This window comes from Haemaphysalis longicornis, unplaced genomic scaffold (genome assembly GCF_048455015.1).
Source record: "Haemaphysalis longicornis isolate Haplotype H1 unplaced genomic scaffold, Haemaphysalis longicornis Haplotype H1 scaffold_7, whole genome shotgun sequence".
Taxonomy (NCBI): Eukaryota; Metazoa; Arthropoda; class Arachnida; order Ixodida; family Ixodidae; genus Haemaphysalis; species Haemaphysalis longicornis.
This window is the reverse complement of record NW_027526422.1, coordinates 52,959,264-52,972,509: the sequence shown is the minus strand read 5'-3', so window position 1 is coordinate 52,972,509 and position 13,246 is coordinate 52,959,264. Positions and strand designations below refer to the sequence as shown.

Below are 13,246 nucleotides of genomic sequence, written 5' to 3'. Positions count from 1 at the left end.
GAACGAGGCGACAGGAGGTGAGCCCTGTAGCCTCGGCGTCTAGAATTGAGACCGAACGACTGGAACAAGAACTGCGATGTTGCATTCGTTGCGCTAACACGGCTAACCTCTTACGAGACAAGGCTTACTAGGCCAACAAGGCTAAAAAAGCATTGAGGAAGAAAAAAAAACGAACAAAACAGCCGAAATTGTAAAAAGCTGATTCTCATGCCAGTGGTTTTCACAAGAAGTTCCATTTCTGGTTCCGTTTACATGGTGATGTGGAAATTTTAGTTCCGATTACCGACAGTTTTTTTTTACGTTGACTGAATACAAAACCAACCAACTTACAGGCTACTGTTGCGTTTAAGCGATTTCCGTTTATCGAGATTCTACTGTATTATTTTCAATTTGGGTCAAATGTCCTGTTTTTCTGTACAAGTGATGCTAGACATTTATAGGGGTAAATGCGAGAGCTGTACTTCCATGTTAGTGTAGCTCATACATACGTCAGTCACCGGCAGAAGTCGTAGACGATCACTAAATCCGACTGCAGGACCAAGCTGGCCATCAGCTTTGCCACTGGTGAAGCTTTGCTTCTTCTTTTCTTTCTTTTTCTTTCTTCCTTTTTTTAACCCAACTGTATATTTTGATGTGTGGAAACTTTGTAACTTTTAACTATTGCTGTGCTACCTTGAAAGCACTGAAATAATTCTAGTACCATGAGGTTGTTACTATTATCAGTTACTATTATCATTCCATTTTCCAACACATCGGGAAAGGTGTACACAGTCAAGTCGATCGTGCCGCATCCACATACATGAGACTTCGCCAGTTCAAAAAGTTTGATGTGGCATCAATTTTCGGCTAAAGACAATCTGAAGCAAGGACACCCTGGAGACAATTTGCAGTGTGTGGCATGCATTTGCTACAGCAAGTTGAATTTAAAACAAAGAAAAAATTCTGCAGAAATTCAGAGAATTATCTACTAATGCGTAGCATTCTTATGCCGCCTGTCTTGAGTGTGAGTTTTTTCCAGCCAAATTTTGGTTTTTTTCTAAATCCTGTTCAACCAATTATCTCCAATTACGCTATTATAATGATTACAGGTGAAACTTCCACGAAATCTTCAGTATTGCGGAAATGCCATGCGGTATACGTTTTGACCTTTTCTGTATTTTTTTACATTTTTGTTATATTTTAGTTTTTCAAAATTTTGTTGGACCAATTATCCCCATTTACGTCACATTTACAATCACATTTGGAACTTTCACGAAATCTGTGTTTTTGTAGAAATGCAGGGCGTTACATGCTCCTGGCTGGGGGGGGGGGGGGGGGGGGGGGGGGTACTCGCTACGCATTAAAAGTGGGGTTTAACATGCTGAAGCAGCACCTGGCTTATAAGGCATGCCATAGTGGATGGCTCTGGGTTAATTTCGACCACATGGTGATCTTTGACGTGCACCAAAATCTCAACACACTTGTGTTTTCACTTTTAGCCTCCATCTGAATCGCCACCGCTGCGACTGGAATCGAGCCCACATCCTTGAGCTCAGCAGCACAGGGTCTTAGTCACTGAGCCACTGTGGCAGGCATGTCGGATTTCAACTAGCCCCTATCAAAACACTTTTCAATCCACAAATTTGTCTTTTCAAAGTAGTAGTGGCTGCCACAAATGATTTGCGATAAGATAGCACACTTCTAGTGCACCCATTCCCTACGATGTACTATTTTGCTTTCAGAACCATAGGCTGCAATGCTCTGGTAAAACAGCGCCATCCAAGAATGGTGCAATTTAATAACTACATACCAGCTCAGTAAAGGTAGCAACAGTGTGCTGTGGCGAAAAGCAAAAGCGCCCGTGTGTACGAGATTTCGGCGCACGTTAAAGATCCCCAGGTGGTCAAAATTAATCCGGAGCCCTCCACTACGGCGCACCTCATCGCCTGCGTTGCGTCGGCACGTTAAGCCCTACAATCAATCAATCAACAGTGTGCTGTGGTGAACAGCTGTCACAAAGTCATTGAGAAACTTCTCTTATACACATTTTTAACAACAAAGCTGTTCAGCAATTTGTAATTTTTCATGTCCGCAGTTAAAAATACCAAGAAACTGACAAGCGGCCACACGTGAGTGCAGGCCTCTCGGCGACCGCCCGGCAAGTAACAAAACCAAGAAAATGCCTTGCAGTTTTGTGTGCAGGCCTTGTGACGACCGCTAGCGTCCCCTGCAAACATTCGTCAAGCCAAGTATACCCACTTAGGGAGACTGGCCAAGATTGCGGCGACCACCCGGAAGATAAAAAAAACCAAGAAAATGCCAAGCACTCTTGTGCGAGTGCCTCGCGGTGACCACCTAGCATCCCCAGCGCACGTTTGTCAAGCCAAGCATACCCACTTGGAGATATTGGCCAATACTGGCCAAAAAAAAAAAAAACCTCCAGCGTTTGTTGTAATCGTGGAAACTTGCTCGGAACGAAAAACATTTGTCGTAGCGTTCGCTTCCCCAGGGTGATGTCCAATGATCATCACTTCCAAGAAAAGTGAAAGAAGCTCACCCTTATAGCACCAATGATGGAGTACAGGCCATTGCGGCAGTGTAAAAGCAAATCGGCTGCAATCGTGGACTTAAACCTTTGTGATGGTCGTGAAGGTTGCGAACAGCTTTGCTACCTTCAAGCTTTACGCGTTAGTGTGAGCTTCCTTCATTTTTGTCAAGACTGGCTTCTATAAGGATATAGTTTACAGCAGCTGGAAACCATCATAGTTTTGGTAGCTACCACCTATTTCATTATAATGAACTTTATGTATGCTGCATGGCTTCAACAAAACAGTACCTTCTACCAGTGCCAACGTTATGAATCTGCTTCTGTTTTAGGGAATGGTGGCATTCACCGAAACATTGCCACTTGTGTCTTTAAAATGTTTCTGCGTTTTAAAAAAAAGAACACTTACAATCATAGATTCCTTTTCCTACAAGTTCCAATCAACCGGCAGTCACACACTGGGTTTATTGTGTTTTTAGGTTCTATGTTACCTACAAGGTTTACCATCCATCCAACCAGATTTTATGAAGGTTTTTTGAAAATGGCAGGGTGAAGATCACCTGCTCCGCGACAGCATTGCATCACCGAGAAATTTAACCGACAAAAGAAAATTGCAGACGGATGGTGTATTATGTATGTTTTACACATCATGCCTTACCTCGTAAAAGAGTTACTGAACCAACCATGATGTGAGCACTGCGACTGCCTCCCAGTAACCACAACTCAGATTGGTGACCGACCACCTTAACGGCAGCAGGTTCACTGCTACTGACAACCAGGACTGCGTCTTCTGGACTCCCTAAAAGTTGCAGCAACATCCAGCTTCAGTTTATCTTTTTCCACCTCTGACACCGTGTTGTCTTTCTGAGTCGTACATCCAGAAAGGCAGTAATGTAATCTCATAAAAAGTTTTCTGTGTGCATGTGTTGCACTATAGTTTGCCAAAGCACATAAAACTTGTTTCGTGGCCTTCAGAATACAACTGCTTTCAAGTGAAGAACCTAAGTGAGCGGCGCCCAGAAAACGCTACATGACATGCGTTGTGCCTACCAATGGGCGCAAAGAATTGCGTTGAGCAATTGGAAGGAGTAAGCATGTGTCACGGTAGCGCAACCTGCAAGGGAACTGTTGTGGTACGCACCGTGCTTGACCACATCTAGAAGTTTTAAGACTAATTCTAGAGGCAACATCTTTCAGCTTCTGTTCCAGAAGGGACATCGATGTCTTGCAGACATTATCGCGAATTACATGGGTGGCTTTGGCCAATTGCCTGACGTGGTATTTCAGAAAATTCGTGACAATGTGTACAAGGTCTGAAAACCAACATCTATGCAGGATGAAATGGATGCCTGGTTAGCAATGCACAATTTAATATTACGTCTTGCAGTCATCTTTTTAAGATTTAGGAGGGCTTTCAATGTGACTCCAAGCTGCCTCATAACCCTAGTACCAGGGTGTCGAACCAGAATTGAACCGAACCGGAACCGAACCGGTATTTTTGCCGGAACTGAACTGGAAACTTTTTGAGCGCACTGAACCTCAACCGGAGCCGAACTGAAAAAATTAATAATGGTTACCGGTCCAATGCGAAATGGTTCGACCACCTGTTGTTGGTAATACGCTGTCAATTTCGTTGAGGGCTTTTCTCTTTCACGCGAGATCAACTTCGTAACCTCTCACTCACTTTTCCCCTTCAGTGCAGTCGCAACACTATCAGCGCACTATATGTAGTCGCAACATAGGGAAATGTGTGTCCGACACTGTTACGTTACATTGGTATGGTGCTGCTGGTCGCGCGTGCAGAGTGCAAGTCCGAACAAGACACACTATCGGTATTTAAGGCAATATGACACATCTACCTGACCTTTTCTTCACTGCGACTGTAGGAGCAATCAGGCTGCAAGATAGTTGCACTGCACAAAAGTGAAGGTCTACACCGTAAACGTTCCTCTTTGTTGCATTTCATATTTGCTTGAAGAGGTCCCACACATGAAAAGTGCAAATATTGGACTCCCAGGGTTGGTTCAGTTGCTGAGCCACTGGCGAGCATGCATGTTCCATTGCCGCCCCCTACCACTGCTTTTGTGATGTAGACGGAAACTAAAAACATCTGTATGCTGATATTTCGACGCTGGTTGAAGAAAGCCAGGTGCTCAAAATCGTCCCACTGCAATGTACGGTGTGCCTCATGGCACAGGCACAGGTGATTCGTGGCGGAAAACACGCCACATTTAATGTGCGGAGCACCTTAAAACCGCACGGTGTCTGTAGAACCGCACAGTGTCTGTCCGCGTCCGTGCGCATAGCATTTACAATCGCAAAAAATCACACAGGCACCAGCAGGATTCGAGCCTGTGTCTGGTAGACCAGACAGATTAAGTGTCAGTCGCCTTACCCATTGGGCTACGACCGTGAGTTAGTACCCGAGAGTCAAACGGCTTACTCCCTCGCCTGTAACGGTGCGGAGTACCTTAGGACCTCCCAATGTCCGTCCGCGTCCATCTGTGCGCAGACCGCCGTCAAGCGAAAATCAAGCGAAATTCAATTTGAGCCGTGAGTTGCAGTTTCATTTAGCGAATAATCAAGGCGCAACTCACGGCTCAAATAGGATGACGATCGGGGTGCAAATCAGATGTCACTTGGGGCGCAACTTCGATGTCATTTTGAGTCCCCGTACTCCGCAACCTCGCCATCATCCACAGAGTGGAGATGCTGCCATTTTTTTACAAGTGTGCTCGCACAGGAAAACAAAAAGAAAACCCAGTTTAAATTATTCCTCATAGAGTCCATACAGGCATAGTTTCTGCTATTTTTTGCTGCCTTTAGCCATCGAACAAGCACGAGATCAAGTTGCTCTCCAGATGTCCCTCCTTTGTCCTACTGTTCACATAACTAAACTTGCCATCACTGCGATTGCGATGAGTGCTGTGGTGCCTCGCACAATCGATAGTTGATCAGGATGCGTAGAGCGGACAAGTTTGCACTGGCCATTTGCCCTCTTACGTTGACGTCAGAACTTCATTACAAACCACTACAGCCAAGAACATTTCTCGTGCTTTGTAGCTACAAAACTGCACATACAATGCAACATGTTTTTGAGGCATATGATAAAGAACAGCATTGGCGATTTGTGAAAGTTCAAAAAGATCCAAGATGGATTTTTTTATATTGGTTTCAAAATTAGAGCAAAATTTCTGACTTGCATGCAATGAAGAGCATTTTTCAAACAAATCACTTATTCTACGGAAACTAGGATTGGCACGAAAAATTGAACTCCCTAGTTTTTCGAGATGCAGAAAAATGGGACATAATATTTTGGCAATTCCTGAAGATGAGCTGTGCTTGTTATTTTAATTGTAAAAAGTTCCTTTTCGAAATCAAGAGCAAATAAGTTAACTCCTTTAAAAGCATACATAGTATCGAGAGAAAAAGGCCTGCAGCAATAGCAGCAATTGTTTCTGTATTACAGAGGAAAAGTTTCGAATTTTGAGTGCGCATATGATCTGTCCAACGTGCATGCAACCCAAAGCCATCTTTGGAATTTTTTTAGAAAGGGAAAGTTTTTTCCTGCAAACCTAACTTCAGATTTCATATACGTTAATTGCGTCAAGAAGCTATATATAAATTTTCGTCCAAATTAAATATGTCGAGCAGCCACACTTGTCCCATCTCTCTAGAAAATGCTCCAAAATATGGTTCCTAGGACGACATAAGGGGTGGTCGAGAAAAGTGCTGGTGGATCGCCATTATTTCATCTGCTTTAACACGTGATTTTAACTTATATCTGGCCCAATAATATAAAGTGGTCTTTGAAAATGCACCGCTGTTATTGTAAAAAAGCAGTATTTTGAATTTTTGTATTTTGTGTTTATGGTTGCTTTAATCTAGCAAAAAAAAATCTTATTTCGCTGAAAACTAAACGCAATGAACCAGTTCACAAACCGGTTCAAGCTTTTGAACCGGTTCAGCCCCATGATTTAGTTGAACCGGAACTACATGAATTCACCCAAACTGTAACTGAACCAATATTTTTTTTGGTTCTACACGCTGCCCAGTACACAATGGTACCATTCCGCCGCTTCGCAATGCCTTGCGAAAACTTTTTCATACATGAACTCTGTAAGAACTGTGTCTTGTTGTTGTCCGCTTTCAGCTGGATGAGCATAACTTTTACACGTGAGTGTATATGTATGAATCCTGCCAACCACATGCCTTCAGAAAATTTATACGGCGGTGTTTCAAGTTATCAGCATGTGTCGGTGGCTGCCAAAAACTTGCATTGTTAGGCAACATCATCCTGCCGGATTGTGAAGCCTCTCAGCTGAGCTCATAGAGGAAAAGAATGCCGCGCAAGCAAGACAACGCTTTGCTAGTAGGAGTAGTAATAAAAGTTTATTGGAGAAAAAGGAAAGGGAAGAGGGTGGTGGTAAAGTGTCCCCAGTCCAGGATGCCTCTCAGCTTGGCCGATTCGATGGCCCGAGAAACGCCCTCTGGCGGGCTGGGTTCTGGGATGGTCAACTGACTCCCACTACTTCAGGGTGGGGGATGGGGGTGGGGATAGTGGGTGCGATCTGGTGGAGGACCACATGATTAGAGTAAGTATCGGTTGAAATAAAATACCGATTGAACTGACGGATGAAATGAGAAAAAGCACACAAGCAGGATGTGGGTTCGCTTCGTGGAATGACTCAATTCTTCTGCGCCAATTGAACTTGCATATTTACTGCGGCCAAATTTTACAGCAAATCAAACTTGTGATAAAGCGTCAAAATTTTATTACCATTAATAAAGTGGCACTGAGTGACGGGACTGTGTGAAGCAATTGTGATTCCCGCTACAAAACCGTAGGGCCGTGGTTCAATGCCTATAGTATTGGCAGGTGTCTTATTTTTAAATGTACGCTAGAAGTTTCAATCCACGCACACTCATTTTATGCCTTGAAAAAGGTACACAGAAGAATATAAAGTAGCTGTTAAAAAATGAAATACACTAACCTAAAACCCATTTAGTGCTCGAAGTGCAGTTCGTCATTACACGCAGCGCTGAATATATTGTTCTTTATACAGGAAATATTTCAAAGCTCCCGCTTACTGTGCACAATCAGAGTACGAACGTAACCGTTGCTATTTTTTTTTAATCGCGAGTGAAATTCCGCATCCCCCGCCAAGGGTATTTACGGAAGTCCGTTCTATCGATCTCTTACCGGGAAACAGGAAACAGCTGAACGGCTATCTCGAAGTTGGGTAGGGGTGCGTGCATCGCGCATTTGTCGCTATGGCGACCGCGTGCCATCGCCATACAAACCTGACCGCGAGTAATACATCGACGGTCCACCGCCGCATCGCTTGGATTCGGACAGTAAGCGTCCTGCATTTTTTCTTTTTTTTTTTTTAGCAGCGTTCTCCGAGCAGAGCGATCTGGCATGCCTTTCTGGGCGGGAATTAGAAACAACACCATTGCCGTGCATCGCATGTGCTTTTGTTTGCTTGTACTGCAACCACATATGTGCACGTCTACGCATCGGCACAGCTAGCACAGCTGCCAGCTGCGATGTGACGCGCACCTGGAAATAGCGGTCTCTTAGAGGTCAATGTGTGTTAACCAATAACGCATTTTTAGGTAGTTCAAGCGTTTAGCTTTTCAGTTTGCAGACTTGTGATCCTAAATGTTATCGTTTTTGGCGCCAAAAAAGAGGTGTGGCGTATAGTTTAGTTTGTCCAGACTACACTAAATCGTCTGTTAGATGACCAGCGCACATAGGGTAATGCACATGTGAGGAAATGTCCTGCTGTTTAGAATCTAGGGGCCGGTCACGCGCAGTATTCGCAGAATAAATTGCGTATCGTATTTTCTAAATTGTTTACCGTACAGGCGCGGGAGGCTGCATCGCGCAGCCTTCACCAGATGGCACTAGGAGCACGGGGTTTCCGCCGCTTCAGAGTTGTATCGTCTGCTACAGTATTTGCGCTATTCTAACGCCGAATCTACAAAAAATATGTTGGCGCCGATTGTACCGCGCACAAAAAATAATGCCATAACAGACGCCTCAAAATTGCACAGAATATTTATTTGAACATAAATCGGCACAAGCTGAGGTCTGCTAAAGGCCTTCTGTGGAGCAATGCACTTCAAAAATGGTGTCCCTTTGTTTTTGCCAGTCGCTAACACCCGACTCCGGGACGCTTTATGCACGAGACACTGCCCGGCTCCTTTCCATTTCCACCAAGATAATTAATTTGCGTTTAAACGAAGCCTCCATCATCCATCGACCGCTTCGTTTCGGTTCCGAGCATGCGGTTTCGGTTGTGCGTTTCGAGTTCGAGTAACGCGCAGATCATTTTGAACGCCTACGTTCATAAAAAAATAGTGCGCGTTAGAATGGCGCAAATACGGTATGCAATTTAGCCTGTTTGCGCATAGCTGTAAAGAAATGTGGGATTACAAAATGTGATTTTAAAGTTCTTTAAAACCTTACCTTTCCAGTGGACCGCGGCACTGCTGCTCACGTCTGCATTGATGGATTTTTTAACTTACTCTTGGACACAATCTACGATGAGGTAACGACTCTTTTGACTTTCACGTATTTCATGCCGTCGGTTGACGACCGTGAGCAATCGTGTGAAACTTGAATGTGTAACTAGCTGGAGCCTTGAGTCTGGTTCCATTGTAATGCTGGAAGACGGTAGCGTTATTTCTTGAGACATAAAAGTATTAATTTCTCAATAACCTAGTATAACCTTGGGTATTCCACTAGTAAATGACAATTGAACGCCGTCCTCATTTTTCACGTTCATTCAGTACGGAGAACAAAAGGACAACCCCGCCAAAAAAACAATTGGAGGCCCATTTGCACCTGCCGAAAACGCTATTGGTTCAATTGGAACCATTTGTTATGTAAATGGTTTCAAATAGACCAGTGAGTTCTCGGCAGGTCCAATTATAACGACATATTAGAAATATCCACCGTAGACAGCTGTGTGACTTTTCCAAGGAGACAACGCTGCCAAAGTCGCAAATAAATGCCGCGCATTACCACTGCGCATTACCACTCAAGCATGCACCTGGAGGAAATGGAAAAGGAGGAGGAAAAAACATTTATTGGAGCCGAAGAAGTAAAAGCGGCATCTTATCATTTCGTAGCCTGGGGATTATATTATCTGTGTCGCGTCTCCTTTCGCATGGGGCGTCTGAGACGGGGTTCTGCCGCCGGGATGTGTGCTCAGCCCTTCTGAGCTTCACAGAAAACTCAAATCGATTCCCGCTCTGATTACATTCTTTTACGCTAAAACTTACGTAATAGACCCTATGCAAAATGCGCCCCGCCATCTCACGTCGACTCCGGTAACTAGGTCCGCCATTTTGGTACGGTCGTTTGAAACCGAAACCAATTAGCAAAACATAGAAGTCGGGCATTGACCGCTCTTGTTGATGGGCTACAATGCCGGAGCATTGCTTCGTGCCGCAGTGCACGCAATGCGGAAATACCGTTCCAAATGGAGAAAAGGTACGTGAAGTTCCACGCTTTTGCACGAACTTTCTGACGCGAACTATGCCGGCGCGAGCAACCTTTGTGACACGCTGGGCGCGGTGCGCTGGGAGCGAATATTTGTCGTTGGTTCGCTAAGCGCGGGATCCCGTAGTCGCTGTCCGGATGAAAAATACAGCTGCGTTGGAGTTCTGTGGTTCAGCCTTTGTATTCTAAATGAAGCCTGAGCGTGCACCACCTATTCATGCGACTGACAGCGGCGCTCGACCGGGAGAAGTGCCACACGTTGCCAAAATTAGGCTGTTTCTTTACTCGTCCCTGTGGCTCTGCGCCCGCTTCATTTCATTGTTAAATGGTACCGCTTAGCCCCTACACGAGCCTTTATCTTACCTATGGCTCTAAACAAACTTTTCTTGCCGCACTACGCCGTCACGGGGCGGTTGAAAATTTCCTCTATGGCGGGCGCGCACGGTATGGGAGTGTGTTGTTGGTTTCTTTTACGCTGCATTTAGCCGCGTGTCGTTGCAGAAGTGGCGTACCGTGTTTTATGATGATCTAACGGTGGAAAATTCGAGCTTTTGTACTTGGTTCCTGATTTGCCAGGCTGAAAGGTTTGTTGTTACGTCAAGTTAACTTGGTGCCCATTGTCATTTCAGCCGCGATGTATTTACTGTCGAATATTTTGCGACTAAAATACACACTCACTCTTCTAGTTTGTCACATGCTGCATGCATGCCTCCGACGTAATGATAGTGGCCATTGATGTAGGTAGCTCAGACAATTTTCAAGTTTTATTTAAAAAAAAGAAAACGGCCAGAGTTGCATCAGGCCGCCGCGCATCAGCGTGAGTGGTTTGCATTTTTTGTATCCACAGTGAAAATCCCAGTAAATTAAACTACTTCGCTGATTCATAGCGCGTGCAGTATAGCAAACTGTGGATATAAATGAAACAAAGGGAAGCATTCGCGCACCCCTGCATGCCACGGTCTAGTAAACACGACGTTGTCCAGCCTCTGCGTGCTCGCGAGATGACCACGGTGAAATGTGGCATGAATGCTTGCTGGTAGCTCATAGGTGACCCTTCAGGTGCCGTGCCAGTCCTTCTTTCTGTCACTGTGGGGGGTGAAGCCATCACAACTGGGGCAAAAAACCCATTCCCAAGGCTACCAAGTTTTCTCCAAAGCGCCTGCACGGCACTTTGTTGCTGCTCGCATTGCTCCTGTACTCGACGTGCATCGAACAGACGCATTGGCAAAGGAAGGGAGGGGCCATTTTCTCGCGGGCTTCTCCAGTCAATGTCTTGGACACTCGCTGGCTTGATGCCCTGCTGTCTCGGACGTCCGCACTGTTGTGACAGCGTGCACGCAATCTCCGGTGGTGCCTCTTAAACCCTTCGGCTTGAGGGCGAGTAGGTGCATAGCAGCCAGGATGTGACTCCATGCTTCACTGCAACCCGCCGGGCACTCGCACGCTGCCTCCACAATCGCCCCACTGTCCGTCTCAAAGGTGAGGCACACAACATAGGGCCGGCCACTTTTCTTCTGGGAGCGAAAACAGCTGCTGAGCACATGGATGAGGCCCAACCTGCAAGAATAGTGAGAGTAACAGTAAATAGCACTCAAGGAAGAACGGACTAGTCCGCTCCAGTTTATGGTAAAGGGACAGAGCAGAAAGAAGTGGCCGCAAGGAACAGACTCAAAATGACCAGATTTTGTGTCTTGCTTAACACTGTTGCAAGGGGAATAATCTACACCTCAAACAGCAATGATATCAAAATTGTTTGTCATGTTCGAGCGTGCAAGTATCTCTGCATGCTTTGTTAAAGCATTTTCAAGAGAAGGAAGTTTACCATTTAAAAACCTCACCGTGGGTAATAGAGAGTTTTAGTATAGCGTTTTAGCTGTAGCGTTAACGTTTTGCGGGCCGCAATCGCGAGCGGATAGCGCCTCGTTATGCTACGGTTAGCGTGCCCGCTAACGCTATGGGCGCGCTAAAGTGGTGCTTTCCGATATACTAAAACTCTCTGATACCAGTACCCGCATAATCGTGTTCGTCATAACTTAAGTAAGCAATAATATGATTATCTGGAACTCACTTCTAGAACCTTTCGAGATGAACAGGTAAACATTCGGGCTATACTAATAACCCTTCGAATTAAAAAAAATCTTCTAGTTCAGTGAGTTCGAGCTAACGAGGTTTTACTGTATTATCTATTCGTGCACACCAAAAACATGCGCTTTAGAAACAAACACAACCACCCCACCGCCAAAAAAGGAGAAGAAAGACACACAAACAGATTTTTGCGGCAGAACATGCGCAATAAATAATGAAAATACACAAAAAAAGAAAATTCAAGGCGTATGTGCGCTTTTGTAGTTGACTTCGCCGCAAAGCGCGGTTGCTTTGTGGCAAACGCGCGGGCGGACGACCGTCACGGAAAACGGCCGCAACCTTTCCGTAAACTTCTTCGCCAAAAATCATCCCGTAAATTCGATGTTCAGCATTTGAAAATACCGAATCCACTCAATAGTGGTACGGTCTGGCGATTGTCGCTTTCCTCTTTCAAGGTTACTGCAACAGAATCGCCGCTACGCATTTGCATGATAAACAACGGTGAACAAAGTGCTATACAGATGCTCATACCGGTTAAATAGCGTCAAGTAAAAAACAAAGAAGGATTTACTTACTGCGAGTCGCACGTGTTTGTCCGCACCAATGAAGGCGAGCAATGCGCCTCGGTGGTTAGGCGGCATGCCCTGCTCCGCTGCCGCTCGGATGGGTCTTTGGCGCGGCACCCCGAGTGGTATGAGTCTTCAGACACAGTCGGCAGCGCAGACAAGTCCTTCGTCCACAATTCGCGGTCGGGAGCCGGAAAACGCCGTCCAGTTTGAGCCATACCGCGTTACCGTCACCTACTCTTCCACAGTAAGCAATACGAGACTTCCCGATCGGCGCCCGTACCAATATGGCCGACGGTCTCGTTTACATCAGTGTTGCTAGATCACCAAGCAATTTCGCATAGGGTCTATTGGTTTGAGGGCTTCCCACTTCTTTTTTTAATCTTGGATTTTACTTTCAAAAAGTATTGCCAAACTCCCGAAATTTACTGTTTATGGGAGCCTGTAAATAAATAACATGCTTTTTTTTTACATACCCCTGATCTTTGGCCGATCCCCTGTTTGGGTATGGGCCATTCACCGAGGAACATCATCATTATCATCATCATTATCATCATC

General features: G+C 45.2%; 1 protein-coding gene across 1 annotated transcript; it reads right to left on the bottom strand.

The window, feature by feature from the left end:
• Positions 1 to 11,302: 11,302 nt before the first annotated feature.
• Positions 11,303 to 12,968, bottom strand: LOC144146290 (uncharacterized). The gene is made up of 2 exons (XM_077678250.1): positions 12,698 to 12,968; positions 11,303 to 11,594 (listed from the first exon to the last, which is right to left on the bottom strand). The coding sequence occupies exons 1-2, from the start codon at positions 12,904 to 12,906 to the stop codon at positions 11,303 to 11,305; spliced, it is 501 nt and encodes a 166-aa protein (XP_077534376.1). The 5' UTR covers positions 12,907 to 12,968.
• Positions 12,969 to 13,246: the final 278 nt, after the last annotated feature.